Genomic DNA, 15,994 nt, shown 5'->3' with positions numbered 1-15,994 from the left:
CCCCTCCTACCTTCGGTCCAAATTCACCTTGGATAGGCTGAATTTATATTCAGATTATAACGCGATTATATCTTTTATCATCTAACCACTTGTTCAATCGTTTGTGAACAAAAAAATTGCCAACAGTCAGCAACTTTGTGCAAGTGCCATTCATATGCAGTCTGGTCGTATGAAGGTGAATATCCCCTTCCTTGAAGGGTGTCAATAACCACCACAAAAATGTGCTGGATCCAATTGTTTATTTGCTTTGTCACCAAAGTGCAAATCTTCATTCTGTCCATCTGTAGCACTATCACACTTTCCTGTCATCATACTCCATTCATTAAACATTAATAATTTTACTGCCATTTTGAATAGACGGCATATATGTTCTGTTAACAAAATGGTACTTTACAAACAGTGTATTCCTTATAGCAACAAAGGGGCTAATTCAAAGGAGCTGCAAAAGCTAAGCTAAATCTTTGGCTATCTAGTCACCCCTACATCATTAAATTAGCTGATGTTCATCTATCAATTGAACATTTTGAGTTGTAAACACTGCAGAAAGCACTTCCTATTAAAAAATGCTGCTAAAAAATACCTACTTTTCCGCATCAAAATAGTTCACGTAACATGGAAGGAATTGTCATCAGAGAATTTGGAATGCATTATTTTTTTTTAAACAAGACAGCTGACCCACCCCATATCTTCATGGTTTGACATTTCAAAATACATCAATTGGTTAATAAAATTTGCCCCTTTTTGTCAAGAACTATATTGAAAAGAGTTAATTTTGTTCTAGTAAAATTATGTTTTGATAGCTTTCTACTAAGCTGAAGTGAATTGAAGATGTTAATTTAGAAAAAAATACTGTTTGCCACAATCTTGATACCAAGGAACTACGCTGAAGTGAGTTGGGGTGGTTTTTTTGGGGAAAAAGGTAGTGTTTTAATATAGTCCTGTGGTATCTATAGACAATTTCAGCCTTGTATAGGGTGTGTGTGTGTGTGTGTGTGTGTGTGTGTGTGTGTGTGTGTGTGTGTGTGTGTGTGTGTGTGTGTGTGTGTCAATAACTGATCTATTCGGGTGAATAGCTGGTGTTGGTTGTGTACTGTTGCCTCATTTGGTGCTGCTAACATGACAAAGTGCATACTGTAACAATATCCTCCTTCAGTGAAATTGGAATGAACATGAACAGGAATGTGATATCTAATCGAGACTGGAATGTTCTCAAGGCACGACGTAAAAGGGCGTTTAAAAAAGTGAGCTGCTAAAATATGCATTTATAGTAAAATCTCCAAAAGCCGTCCTTCCTAACTTGGTAGCTGGCTAAATTTTTCAAAAAGAAGCCCCGTGACCGTTGAATAATATTTCTCCTGATAAAGGCTTTGTAAAACCAGCAGGATCAACACAATGTGAGATGCTTTTAAAGCAGAGAGCTTTTGTCATTGCCGATTTGAACATGACAAGTTCAAACGCAGATAAATCCGATGCTGGCTTTGGGAACATTTCTATCTTGTGCTTTGTTGCATGTTTCTCCCAGAGAAAGGTTTGGTCAGGGTGAATAAACTGGGTGGTGGAAGGGGTGGATGCAATGATAAGGCTTCTGTGCTGAATGCGGGTCTCTGCTGTGTGCAACGTTGTGTGTCGTCGAGATGATCAAAAGCCTCTAACTGGATTTCTTCAAGTTTGGGAGGTTCTGCCCTCTCGACTTGTTCAGCACCACCGTAGCCTGTCAACAGACAACACAAAAGTTATTTTTAAGACTTCACTTACCAGTGCCTCGATTTATAAATGTTAGTGGGAAATTTGTCAACACAGAACCATTTTCATTGATTTTGCCATAGAGCCAGGAAGGAATATGAGACCTGAACAAAAAATGTTAAAGTATACACCTTGCTCACTATGAGGAATTGGAATAAAATTAATCTTGGTGAAAATTGTGCAATAGTTTTATGATTGTGCATTTGACTCAGCATGATTCAGACTAGATCTTAGTTTTACTCCGTGGTACTTTCTACTATCTTTGTAACTGCTTTATTTCCTGTATATGATATTTGACCATGTGAAGCGCTTTGTTACAGCATCAGCTGTTGTTAAAGCTCTATATAAATCAATATGTATTGTATTGCATTGTCAATATACACAATTCTGGTCATGCAAATAACGCGCCAAGACATATTTTGGAAACTGGCTCAAATATACAGTCCTTGGGATTTACTACTCTCAAGGTAAACATTTTATTTTTGGGCAAATTTGAAATGAGTGTTGAATTCATTTGATGTCCTGGGAAGTAAATGCACTTTCTCACAATGTTGAATGTCTCTCTGAACCTCTGTTTGATGATGCCCTTGTGCTTTGATGGCGAGCAAGCGCGCCATGTCCTGAGGTAATACCAAGTTTGCATGCAGCATGCAGTGACGAATAGCCAAAACAGAGAGATGAATTTAGCTGCCAGTAAATCACGTCAGTCGCAGAGCTGAACTCTGATTAAACCCCGGTCAGCTGAGGCCAGGTGGCTGAGTTTTTTTGTTCTTTCGTTTGTGTTCTTTGAACTCCAACAGCCTCCATTCCCGACAGTGAGGAAGAAATCAGTCCCTATTTTTTTAGGGGAGTCCATTCACACGAAAAAGGTTGGGGGCGAAACGGTGCTTTCTACAAATAACCTGATACTCAGAATATGAGAACACTGATTATTTGTGATAATGGAACAAGAGCTAGCCCAAGTGTCAGAAGCCATGAAATGCCCGAATATAGTCTGTGCAAACATGAAGGCTTGTGATGAAGAGCATCAAAGATATTGCTGCTCTGCTCACTCTCCTGTGACTGGGCAAATTGGAGGCGACCTAAAAACAACCTTTTGCTACAAAACGAACATTACGTGGAAAGGGATTATCCACCTCTAGATTATGGTTTACTAATTACGGATTACACAATTTTTGTGTGCAATCTGTTTTATATAATTTCACTCATGAGAAGGGTATTTTAAGGTTTGAGCTGTTCAAAAGCGATTTTTAAACTCCCATTAGTGGGAGACAAAATAAACCAAAAAAATACACAGAGTGACGGGGTGAACCTTAAAAACTGGTGAGAAGAGCCTCTGCAGTAATGAAATCTGGTTGCTTTATGTTAATGCATGAAAATTGACTAGAATAGAAACCTCCATTTTAAATTACTAGACAAACTGTTATCTGACCTGCTCCAGCACCGCGCCTGCCGCCTGGTCGATGGCTCCGCCCACGTCCCGATAGCGGCCCGAGTAGCGGATAAAGGCCCACGTCAGCATGGACATCATAACCAGGCCCAGTAAGCAGTCGCACACCAGGGCGAAAGTGGACAAGCCCACGAAGAGAAGCACGCCTGACAGCACGTACAGGAGGCACACCAGCACGAACAGCACGGCCGGAGTTCGGAAGGCGCTGAACAGATTCTTTGACTGTCAAAAGAAGAATATATATATATATATATATATATATATATATATATATATATATATATATATATATATATATATATATATAAGTACTTGAACTTTTAATGGAGAAGACGCGGTCAGATGTATTTTCTGGTGTATAAGGTGCACCTTCATTTTCTTCAAAAGATGACTCTGCGCCTTATACGCAGGTGTGCCTTATATGTGAAGTAATATTAAACCACAACAGGTGTGGCAACTACTGTCACCAGCCACCAACTCCATGTTCCCCTGTTGAAGAAGTCGTGCATAACCCCAGCCTCTACTGTAGTGCCTTATAATGTGGTGTGCCTTATATTTAAAAACCTTTTATACATTTATATACAGTATTTGGAAAACGGTTTCATTCACCTTATATATAGAACAAGTTTGAAAACACAGTATCATTGGGGGTGCATAAGGCGCACCTAATACACCGGAAAATACAGTATATATAAAAAATCCACAGCAATTCAAAAAGATTTAGACAGACTTTGATGCAATGTCTATGTCAAACAATACACTTTGATTTCACTGAATTGGTCTGATTATCAAATTAATAAAAATAATAAATATTGGTTCATCTCATACTGCTCGCAAAATAACCTGACGGGCCACAAAGTTCACTGTGAAGTGAAAAAAATTGCTCCAAAATACGACAACACACAGAGAAGAGAAGGTTTATAACCTTGATTTTTTTTTTTAATATCTTTTAAAAAAAATCAGTCTTTCGTATTTCTCCACGTGACATGTATGCACTCACTGGCAACAATGAGGCGTTCTAAAGCAGCTATGCCAGCGCAAAGCCTTGGTCCACTTGTTAAGTCTGACGTACGACGTCACTAACCTCATTATGCTTGCTGAACGACTCCCACATCTCCTCCAGCTCCTTCTCCAGTTGCTCTTGGTAGCGATCGCAAAACTCCTGGCCGCCCATCTTCTTGGTGGAGGAGAAGGAGTAGAGAGCCTCCTTGAAGTAGAACTGGTGTTTCTCTTCCAATGACTCGGGAGACACGTAGGGAAGATCCCCACCACACATCTGAGAAGACAAAAGGTCGATGAAGGAAGATGATGGTGAAATTAGCAAATGTCATCTCATTGGAAATCCCTCACGCCAAACTTCATTAAATTTCAACAACAAGAATTGGGACTGACCTTCTCCATGTTCCTGTAATACTGATCTTTGCTTGCTGCTACGGCTGCCAAGTTGTTGGCCTCCGCTGTCGCCTAGCGGGGACACAAGAATGTCTCAAAACAAGCCAAATGTGACAGTAAAAAAACATTTTTAGAACCTTTCCACACTTACCATGAGCATACTCTTTGGCTGGGGTAAGTCCTCTCCCTGGTAAATCTTGATGTAAGCCTAACCAGAAAAAAAGATCAGTGTTTCTACATGAGATGTGCTGCTTTTAAAGTTCACTACTGAACATGGGAAGAGAATAAGAAAGGAAGATAAGAACAGACACACAGGATCACACAACAGACTGGAAAGCTGCTACCTTAAAGTACTCGAGCAAGCCTCTGCAAGTGACTTTGTTTCCATTGATCTCCTTCTCGGCCAGGTTGTCAGGATGCAGCAGATTCGGGATCAAAATCTTCAGTTGCTCTTTGAACTCTGGTGCCACCGCTGACAAAAGCAACAGAATGACTTGGTACATCACAGTCAAGGAGAACAACCCTGATGATCTTTTTGTAGAAAAAAACATCCTTACCACTAAGTTGTCCCTCAAAAGAAGGGCTGGTGGCAACATTCAAGCCAGGGTGCGGCAGCAGGAAGCAGGAAATGTTGGTAAAGCAGGAGTGGATGTGCTCCCTCACTGTTTGCAACTCCTCATGCTGAGCCTCCTTGACCTTTGAGAACAAAGCAGGGAAGTTCATCTCCTAGTACAGTGGGACCTTGGCTTCTGAACTTAATTGGTTCCCAGACAGAGTGTGAAAAAGGTGAAACAGAGGCGAAACAGGTGTATCCCAAAAATTAATTTTGCATAGGAAACCATTAAAATGAGAATAATCCGTTCCCAGGTCCCCATAAAACATAATGTTCTACTTTCTAATTTTCTAAGCCTTAAAACTACACAAAATATACCTTATTTTATGTATAATAAATGTGCTATAGTATTATCATTAAAAAAATAAACTGTACAATAGTCATTTTATTTACCTTTGTGATTGTCGTTAATGGCTTGATGGAATGGAGTGTCCGGTTTCCTCAGCATTAAACACTTGATGAGGAACGTAACCTTCTTTCACCATCTTGAGGAATGATCCCTTGTAGGTGCTTTCTCTGCGATAATTTACCTTGTTCTTCATCAATTGTGTTCTGTTTAGCTGGGTTGATAGCTTTTTGCATCAAGTGTAGAGATGACTTGTGCGGGTTATTTGTGGACCCTCATTGATGAGATATTTAACATTGCAGTCTACACTAGTCTACACTCTGCTTTTGAACTCAAAGTTGAAATGGGTCCAAATTTCACTGTTTTCTATCCATTTTACTGTTTTTTTTCCACTTTTTTGCTTCAAGCTCTGTCCTCTCCCTTTCGTGTGTGTTTTCTCACACTCTCTCTGTCTGCCTATCTCTTTCATGTTTAACCCCCCCCCCCCCCCCACACACACACACACTGGTGGGTTCTTCACCAATCACGTGGCTTTAACTGAAGACGGCATTTTGTTTTTTGGAGAATAGCCTCACTCTCTCTCTGTCGGTAACCCCATCCCCCACTGCTGCGTTCTTGACCAATCACGTGGCTTTAACCGAAGACTGGGGGCAGGGAATAGAGGACAAAAAAAGTCAGCTACCATTTCCTTGTTTGGAGAACGGGCTCGTTCACGAACGACACATCACTCATAGTGGCAGCTCCGTGTGTATCCCGTAAAATAGTTCGTATGCCAAGGTAAAGTTTTCATAAACCGAAAAGTCCGTAAGCCAAGGGGTTCGTAAACCAAGGTCCCACTGTAGATCCAAAGCTTGGTCGCGTTTGATTCGGCGTTGTGTTACCTGGAGGCGCTTATCCAAGAATTCATTGCCTCCTTTAAAGCCGTAGGTGTACTCGTAAGGGAAGCTCCAATCGCGGATAAGGAACATCAAGGACTGCATCGGCAAAAAAAGGAATTCAATACATACAAATAAAAAGTATTACAAAATGTATCATTTGCCATACCTGGAAGGGCTTCAGGAAGATTTCATCCAAGGCCAAGCGGCCGTACTCAGTGAAAAGCTGCGGATGGATAGATGGCCAGGCAGATGGGAGCAAGAGGAGAAATAGTCATACAATAATCTTTTTAAGAATACTATAGCAGAAATAAAAATATGCTCAATTTCATTTTTATATCCAATCTAAATACATAATAACAAAAGTTTTAACGTGACATCTTGGTATGTGGTGAATCAGGGATGCAAAAGTCATTTTTTGCCACGGGTCCCATTTGGTTACAGTTCCCTCTTGAGGGCCGTTATGAATTTTGGGAAAACCATTAGAATGTTTCATCTCCTCCACATACAGTAAAGTCTCGTTATATCGATATTCAAGGGAGTCCGAAAAAATATCGATATAACCGGGACTATCGATATATCCGATATCGATATAACGAGACTTTACTGTATTACATATAGAGCGCACAACAAATTAACGACTAACCAGTTTTCAAATTTGAAATCAATAATAATAACTGTTATACGTAGTGTTTTACATGGGACAATTCGAAATTTTGGTTCGGGCTTTAGCAAGCATCATGGAACTTGACATGCTTGATTCGCTTTCGCGGGCTGAATAAAATGATGTGACGGGCCAGATTTGCCCCCCCGGGCCTTGATTTTGGCACATGTGGTAAGCAATAATGTTGACAAGCGTAATATGTTTGCAGAATAGTTGTATCACACATTGAAACTTGAAATAAAAAGCCTTTGATCCAAATTGGTTTGTAAATGGTACAGTGTAATATAGTTCAGCGTTTATCTTTGCACAGTGACAGTAAATGCTTGTTTAACAATTAAAAACATACTTGCAGATTAAAAAGATAAATTGTAGAAATGCCAAAAGCAGGAACAGGCTTAAGAGTTCGGGTTGTAAACGAACCTGGAGCTGTTGCAGATCATCTTCTTGGATATTCTGGGATAGATTGTAGATCTAAAAACAAGAAACAAACCCCAGTGTTATTCAAACATGAAATATTTATAATATACTACATGTGATATATACCAGCAATTCCAAACTCTGTGTGACATGAGAGATCATCGGGTGTGTTGGGAGAAATGATCCAGTTTCCCTTCACTGGTCAGAAAATGATTATTTATCAACAACAAATAATCTATCTTGGTTCATCCAAACAACATTGAGTGTTGTGGCAGTGAGAACACTTCCATGACCTTACACTTTCACTAGATGGCAGAAGAGACATAATTAACACGCGTTTCCGCTTCTTGCAGACATTTTTAGTTAATTGGTGGCGGGTTGAGAGTGTTTTCTCATGTTGAATCTTGAATTTCTGCACCTTGTTAGACATGGCTGCGCAAAAACTACAGAAATACACAACAGCTAGCGTTCAAGAGTTAAAAAAGGTCAAATTGAATTGACCTGTAAAGGCAAAAATGCAAATGTAAAGCTTTTGTGACTATTGTACGCATCGTGGGTAAAAAAACGTCAGGAACCACTGATTTTTGTTACAGAATAACCTGAATGGAGCTTGTCATGGTGCTGAGGGCGAAAATCGTGGCGCAGTCTTTCACTGTGGACTGGTTATCAAAGGCTCCCTGAGTGTCCATCAGCACCACTGCCACCTGTGGGAGCAGAGGCAGAAAACAGACACAAAATCGGTCTCACAAACCCTCCAGGTTTCTGCAATACAGAATTACCAGGGTAAAAAAACTACTACAACATCACAACTTTTTGGGCATTAATAAGAGTCACTTTAAATAGCTGTTGACTTCCAGTGAACAGACGGTTGAAAATGATTGTTTTAATTCCATGCAACCATTCTCACTGTAATCAATACTTCGTTTAATTTTAATTCCCATGTGAAAATATTTCATTTTCATCCATCCACCAATGACCCAAATCGTTTGGGCTCACAATGGCTGCTTGCCAAATTGTGCTGCACAGCCCAAAGGTCACAGTTCTGATTAAAAAATGTTCTTAAAACTGTCTCTCAACAGGGGTGTGTAAACTTTTTTATATCCATTGTCCCATATTTTCCAGTGTATAAGGCGCACCCAAAAGCCTTAATTTTCTTGAAAAGATGACCCTGCACCTTATATGCGCAAGTGCGCCTTATACGCGCAAGTGCGCCTTATATGTGAAGTAATATTGAGCCAGTACAGACAGTAGTTTCGCAACAACTGTCGGCAGCCCCAACTCCATTTCCCCCTGCGTAACTCCAGCCTCTACTGGAGCGCCTTATAATGTGGTGTGCCTTATATTCGGAAAACTTTTATATATTTATATATTACATTTAGAAAACTGTTTTTTATTCATTGAAGGTGCACCTTATAGTCCGGTGCGCCTTCTATATGGAAAACGTTTGAAAATACGCCATTTATTGGGGGTATGTCTTATACTCCGGTGCGCCTTATATACTGGAAAATATGGCACTTATCCTATTAGTGAGTACAATATTTAAATAACATCATGCTATTTCAACATTTATTCATTTGATAAGAAGGCTAATAGTGTGTGACATCTACCTATCTACAGGTTGGGTAGTCATGTAAGTAGTCCAACACAGTAGTTTATTGGTAAGGTTTAATTGCATACTAGTGGGCCAAAATGGTGTCAGTAGCTGCTATCCACTATCAATTACAGGGGTTAATTGTGTCATGCAGGTGTCTAATGACAAGTTAGGAGCCATTTCTTAACATTTTATCCAATTTGGGTATGTATATGGTGACAAAATGAAGGCTGAACTGTTAATAAATCTCCTGCTTTGCATCTCATTCTATTGAGCAGGTACACTTCAGATACTGCCAGGTGTCCGCCGCACGGTGATCACCTCGCTTCCGTCACTCTTCTGAATGGGGAAGACCTCGCTCCAGATCTGGATGCCGGTCGTCTCCGGTTCCGAGCCGCCTCGCCAAGAGAATCCCGTCAGAGGCTCGTCGTCGTGACCCAGCCACTTTTCGTCACCCTGCGGTTACGTGACAAGTGAGAAAGAGGTGAGGTCAAACTACCCTGGGCAAAAGTGACACCACCCGATTGGCTCATCTTTGATTTGTTGACAGGTTTAAAGACATGCGTGTAGAAGTAAAGCCAGCAGTGTTACTAAAGCAATACAAGTCAGATGGTTGGTTGGTGCGCTCCACCCTGCCATGTAAAATAATTTCATTTCAGCAAACTGGTCAGTTCACATGTTGCAGCAGGGAGGGGCAACTGCGTGTGAATATGTCATTCTTGTATTCAACCTTGTCTTGTGCATCTATACAATTTTGGAAGAGAAATAACCACCACTTGCTCCCCTTTAACCCTCATATTATGTTAAGGGTTCAATTTTACCTGTTTCCTAAATGGCGATTTCCACCAACCGGCGTCAGTATCATCCAATCAAAATTGAGATTTCCACCAACACAAGCCGAAACAGGAAATGAACAGCGAAAAAGCAAGTTAGTTGAGATATTTAGTTTTATCTGGTCATTTTGGTCTGAAAAAGTCGGAAATCCGCCGATTGGCGGAAAATTCTCATCCCTGCTTATAACATCTCAGAAACAGTTGTTGCTGATGTCACATGTGGATTTTTACATCCGAGTAAAAATGACCCACAACATAGTCAATGTGATTTTTTTTCAACATATGAGGGTTAAGCTGTATTTGCACTTCAAGTCCAAGTGGCTGATTCTGATTTAAAGCTCATACAGTATATTGTTTTCATTTTTGAGTGTATAACCTCTCAAACCAAGACAATTTCAGATCAATCTGAAATTGTTAGCTCATTCGCTGCCAGACAAGCAAAAATGTGTCCACTCCAGTGCCACGGTTTTTGTCATGTCACTTGAATTCCAGGACCCACAGAATATGGAGTTTTACGACTATATAAACATTCAATGCAACGTAAGAAACCTGAGACTCTCTTCTTTTATCAGAAAAAAAGAGTTAATTGCTAAATTATATGGGTCTGGAGTTATATGAGCTTGAAATAAGGGCGGCTGTCCAGCATACAATGCAATATTGGTTTATACAGTGCAGCGCTTTAACAACAGCTGAAGCTGGTGCTAACATGGAAAAAAGGGAAATGCTCCCCCCTTGTGAAAGGGAAAAAAACATTGCCAGAGACCTGGCCAGCACTTTGTCGGAACCCCAGCAAGAAAAACAAAACCAGAACAAATATGGGAAATGCGCTCTACGTCATATTTTCAATTCCCTTATATATATATATATATATATATATATATATATATATATATACACACACACAATAAATTTGGGAATGGCAACGAATGAGTTACACGCGAGAGGGTTGGAACTTTGAATATAAAGTAAAGTCTCGTTATATCGATATCGGTTATATCGATAGTACTGCTTATTACGATACTATTTCTATGAACGCAAGGAGAAAATTTACATGCCGCAGGATCGGATATATCAATAGTCCGGTTATATCGATATTTTTTCCGACTCCCGAGAATATCGATATAACGAGACTTTACTGTAATTTGACTGTAATTATTTTCACACCTAACAATAAATAATGAAATTCGCCTACTAGCAACTTCCAGAGAAGCATAATTTAACTCCTAAATTATATGGGTCTGGAGGTGCATGAGCTTGAAATGAGGGCGGCTGTCCAAAATGCAATGCAATGCATACATATTTGTTTATATAGCGCTTTAACAACAAATGGTGAGTATAGTTTTGCTTTTTTGAAAATATCTGTGCCAATGACCATTTTGTGTTTGGGAGCCTTTTGCTGAGCATCTTCATCTTTATTAAGTTCATAGAGTTGCTTGTTCTGTAGCCACAAAGGGCCATAAGCTAATGTCGTCTTGTGCCGGTCCCAAGCCCGGATAAATACAGAGGGTTGTGTCAGGAAGGGCATCCGACGTAAAAGCTTGGCCAAAACAAACATGCGAATCAAACCTCTGAGGATGGAGAACACTGATTCGCTGTGGCGACCCCTTGAAGGAAAGGCCGAAAGGAAAAGATTTTTGAGTGTATTTCTATGTACTTTTAAAGTTTCACAGAGCTACAGTAAATAGATTAAAAGAGAACACATTTACTTCCGATGCACGCCTGAGACTTTGCAGCACGAACGAGTCATATGACAAGGACAGTTTCACCATGCGGTGGCCTCACTTTCGTTGCTAGTGATGATAACATATGAATGCAGTTAACTCTTATACAGTTTGTGCACTGACTAATTCATGTAGTGTAGTAAAGCAACATTACTTTCGTGTTCCCCAATGAATAAAAACAAAGCACCGTATTTTCCAGTGTATTAGGCGCACCCAAAAGCCTTAATTTCCTCCAAAAGATACGCCTATGCGATTTATATTCAGGTGCGCATTATATGTGAAGTAATATTTAGCCACAACAGGTCTCGCAACTACTGTCAGCAGCCACCGACTCCATTTACCCCTGTAGAAGTTGTGCGGAACCCCTGGCTCAAGTGCCTTATAACATTGTAAGCCTTATATTTGGAAAACTTTTATATATTCATATATTTGGAACACTTTTGTCATTCATTGAAGGTGCGCCTTATATATGTAAACGTTTGAAAATTCACCATTCATTGAGGGTACGCCATATACTCCGGTGCACCTTATACACCGGAAAATACGGTATTTACAAAAACACGAAGTACGTACAGGCTTTCGTAAGACACTATAGTATGAATACAGCGGTTCACAAATGTTAAGACAACTAGCACCACCTCAAATTAAAAAAACCTCTACCACCATCAAGACCAACAAAGAAATACTGTAGTAACCAAACATTGTTGTGAAATTAAAGTTAAAAAACAGTGAAAGAGGGAATCATTATTCCATTGGATTATTATTGAGCTAATCTGATGTCAGACGTGACAGCTAGCATGGTGGACACTGGCTTTGCTTTGGTGTGGCGGCTTGAGAGCGCCTCATTGTAGCATCTGTGTCGATCCGGTGGGTAACATACTGTTACTGTTAAGTGAATATATGGTAGCAGTGGGATTTGATTGACAGGTGGGAGGTGGAACTTAGTTCCAGCGCATTCATGGGAGAGATCAGTTAATCTTTCATGATTTTGAAGACTTCTTTAAAGCATTTAATGATTTTTTTCTGTTTAACAGAAAGAAAAATAACAAGGTTGTCATTATGTGTCAACTTTGCAAGATGTTTTTTTTTTTTCACTTCACCGGGACTTTAACTACTGTTGACCTACAACAAGTGACAAATACCAAAGTGGCCCATGGCCCCTTTTGAGCATTTCCCTTCAGGTTCTCAATGGAAAAAAAAGTTGGGATGCCGCAAGCTCTGCCGCCACTCACTTTTCTGTACATGTATCGTAACATGAAGTCCAGCAGAAAGCTCTTGCCCTTCCTGAAGGCGCCAGCCACCGACAGGACCACCACGTGTTTGTCTCGCACGCCCGGGACCAAGAGGACACGTGCGAGTGCTTCCTCATCCAGCGTGAAGGAGTGATCCTCCTTGCACACCGTCACGATCTGAACCGGGCCTGGTTGGATACCCATTGCTGCTGCCTGTGGAAACAAACACATCATCATGAATCATACAAATTGGGCCTTTCAAAACCTGTAAAAACACATTACATGATAAGACAAACATGAGAATAAAATGTAATAAATATTCTCAAAAAAATATTCTAAAATAAAAAAATATTATTTTGTGTATTTTTCTCCTATTTGTAACGGTTAAAAAAACAGGCACATGTTTTGACTGCAGTTCCTATTTTATTGCTGCCAATTATTCTAGTCATGATATATTGCCATGTGAGTTACAGGTATTATTTTTGCCCACATTGGGGTCAGTATCCTCACATTCCATGCTATGATCAGTGACTTTGAATGTGTGTGGCTTGAAAAGGTGGAGAGTAGCTTAGTGAGTGATTTAGGAGTCACCATTAAGATTAAGAAATAATCACTGCTAGGGCATTTTGTCAAAACTGTTTTTGGGATTGAATTTTTTGCTTAATTGTTTCATCATTGATTTTACGTCTTTGTATGGTTAATGGCTTTCATTGTGAATACCGTCGCAAGTTCACAAAAATTGGGATTATATTAGGTTCATGTTGCTACTAGGGCAAAATTCAGTTCACATCAATGACAAACTAGTCCCGCATAAACCTGAAAGTTGCTGTAGCAGACGCTCAAAAAAAGAGAACATTAGGAAGCCTTCTGGACAAGGTATAATTAGTTATAGAATTTACACTAACTCTGTGACGCTAACCGCATCACGGGGTTACAATGTGCGACTCTGTATTAATTAGAAAATGTGCGTGCTCCGATGGGTGTCACACTGTTTGGCTTCCAGCTAAGCGGTGTGCTGTAAAGTCAACGGCCTTCAAGGAGCCCCTCTCTTGTTGACTCTTCTGTGGAAGAACAAGTCATCTCCCACCGTGAGGAATACAAGCACTTTTTCGCTTGGAGAGACGATGAAGCATTTAGGTCCAAGTGGTAGTATGCGGTCATGCTAAAATGTACAATAATAATAATAATAATAATAATAATAATAATAATAATAATAATAATAATAATAATAATAATGTACATTTACTTTATAAGCAAAATGTATCTCTCTAACATTGTTTCACTAATGTCTGTCATTTCTGCACAAGAACATAACCTTGGCATACTAGTATGTCAACTGCATGTAACTAGTGAGGCAAAACTGTAAACTATTTGCCATCTTTACGCTGACAAGACTTTGAGAGAGGCACTGGATGTTCAACAGTAAAATATTAGAATATCAGTACGTACTAGCATACAGATGTCAACTCAAGTAGATTGAGCTCACTGGTAACATGTTAAAGTTGTCCTACTATCTAAGACGAAGAATGTACTTGCACTTGAACCTAATGAATGGTTTTATGGAAAGCAGTTACAATAGTGCTAGTGTGTCCTTTGTCTTCACTCGTCAGACAATCCAGTAAACTAATAAGATCACAGTTGCACAGTGGTAGGACAACTGTGTTTTATTCGAACTGTACTTTATCTTGTTTCCCCTTACAACTACAGCCTTGGTTGCACATTTGAATCAAAACGAATAATGTGGTATTTGGTACTGTTAGTGGGTCTAAAGCTACTTGTGCCTGACATATACAGATTAGTTGGTCCGCGTAGTGTTACTCGTGCTGCACAGTACTTTGTGTACTAGGCCAAAATGTGCACTTAGTTTTATGAATTACCAGTAACAAACAGTGCTCCACTGTCTTACTATTGAGGAAAATGAACATTCTAGTACATAGACCTTCAGTTGAAGATAAAGTACTGTATATGAAATAAATGCTCAAATGGCTAACCGTGGCCCCCTCGTCCCCCCCACCCGACTAAAAAAAGTGAATACACCACAAGGGTGTGGTCCTCAGGGGTAACGTGCCAACATTTCTGTTCACTGAGTATGTTGGTGGCGATGTACTCAATATCACATTGTGGATCCTTCCAAATGTTTGTCGTTTGTGACGTCCACGTCCATTTGCACACAATAAACTAGTTGCATCGCTGCGCTTTACCCCAACAAAATGCATTTTCGCGTTCTCGCTTTATTTGAATACATACGCTGTCAAAGCATAGCCGACGTATCCAGAAAATGGACAAGCTTAATCAAACACTTCTTTCTCAAGCTGTAATAATTATACATGCACACGACTTTAACTGACAAAAAGGCTAACGTTTATTAGCCGTTTTCAAGCAGTAAACAGCGACGCGAATTTTGCACATCTGTCAACATTGGGGTATTTTAAGTTTAACGGCCAGTTTAACGGTAAACTTTACCTCGACCTTGGATTTCTTTCCCTGAGATGCGCACAAGTTCTTAAGTCTTACAATGGTTTCAAGACGAACTCGTTGGAGTGCAGGAGCTCGCAGCAACGTAACTTTTTTCCCCCACTCAAGAGATTGGCATGAAAACAACCACGTCAATTTACTCCAGGCGCTAATCTTGTAGACTTCCGGGTTTATACCCGCGCGAGGCCTTATGGGAAATGATGTTATGGAACACACTTGAGCTCTTGGCTCTGCTCGTCTAAGCACTACAACACCCATGATACACAATAACAAACTTTGTCACGGGGAACGTAGTTTTTCAAGTGTCCCGTACGTGGTATTTACGGGCATCACGGTCATGTGTTCTGTTTCACACAAAAAGATTAGGATGTGAGATTTCTAAAAAAAACTCTTCGCTGTTGAGAATGCCCAAATCAATTCATTTCAAAATTGTACTATAACTGCGATGTAACAAAAACTTCAGAAGATGGAAGATTTAAAGTGGATTTTGATTCTAAATATGTCATACACATTTCTATTAATGGTTTTTATACGTTATTTTAACCCCGGAAAAACTGAGAAGATCTTATCACCCAAAATTGTCTGTTTTTATTTTTTCTGTTGTTTTTTGTCCTCCCTGGCCACACGGGTGAAAAAGAGGTG

At 39.9% G+C, this 15,994-nt stretch overlaps 1 protein-coding gene and 1 long non-coding RNA gene across 3 annotated transcripts; one reads left to right on the top strand and one right to left on the bottom strand.

Moving 5' to 3' along the window:
- Positions 1-222: 222 nt before the first annotated feature.
- On the bottom strand, positions 223-15,504 carry atl3 (atlastin 3). 2 transcript variants are annotated; one of them, XM_088989854.1, is made up of 14 exons: positions 15,392-15,504; positions 12,878-13,090; positions 9,413-9,547; positions 8,100-8,204; positions 7,504-7,554; positions 6,589-6,645; positions 6,426-6,518; positions 5,143-5,281; positions 4,930-5,057; positions 4,737-4,793; positions 4,586-4,657; positions 4,278-4,469; positions 3,176-3,415; positions 223-1,711 (listed from the first exon to the last, which is right to left on the bottom strand). In XM_088989854.1, the coding sequence occupies exons 2-14, from the start codon at positions 13,079-13,081 to the stop codon at positions 1,649-1,651; spliced, it is 1,536 nt and encodes a 511-aa protein (XP_088845980.1). In that variant the 5' UTR covers positions 13,082-13,090; positions 15,392-15,504; the 3' UTR covers positions 223-1,648. The 2 variants fall into 2 exon arrangements, with proteins under 2 accessions (XP_088845980.1, XP_088845979.1); XM_088989853.1 differs by having other exon boundaries at positions 15,341-15,499.
- On the top strand, positions 8,150-10,733 carry LOC148901817 (uncharacterized). The gene is made up of 3 exons (XR_016114189.1): positions 8,150-8,283; positions 9,370-9,575; positions 9,642-10,733. It is a non-coding gene; the product is annotated as an uncharacterized LOC148901817 (long non-coding RNA).
- Positions 15,505-15,994: the final 490 nt, after the last annotated feature.

This window comes from Hippocampus bargibanti, linkage group LG02 (genome assembly GCF_051943395.1).
Source record: "Hippocampus bargibanti isolate YZ-2025 linkage group LG02, ASM5194339v1, whole genome shotgun sequence".
Taxonomy (NCBI): Eukaryota; Metazoa; Chordata; class Actinopteri; order Syngnathiformes; family Syngnathidae; genus Hippocampus; species Hippocampus bargibanti.
The sequence above is the reverse complement of the archived record's forward strand: the minus strand, read 5'-3'. Positions and strand labels throughout refer to the sequence as shown.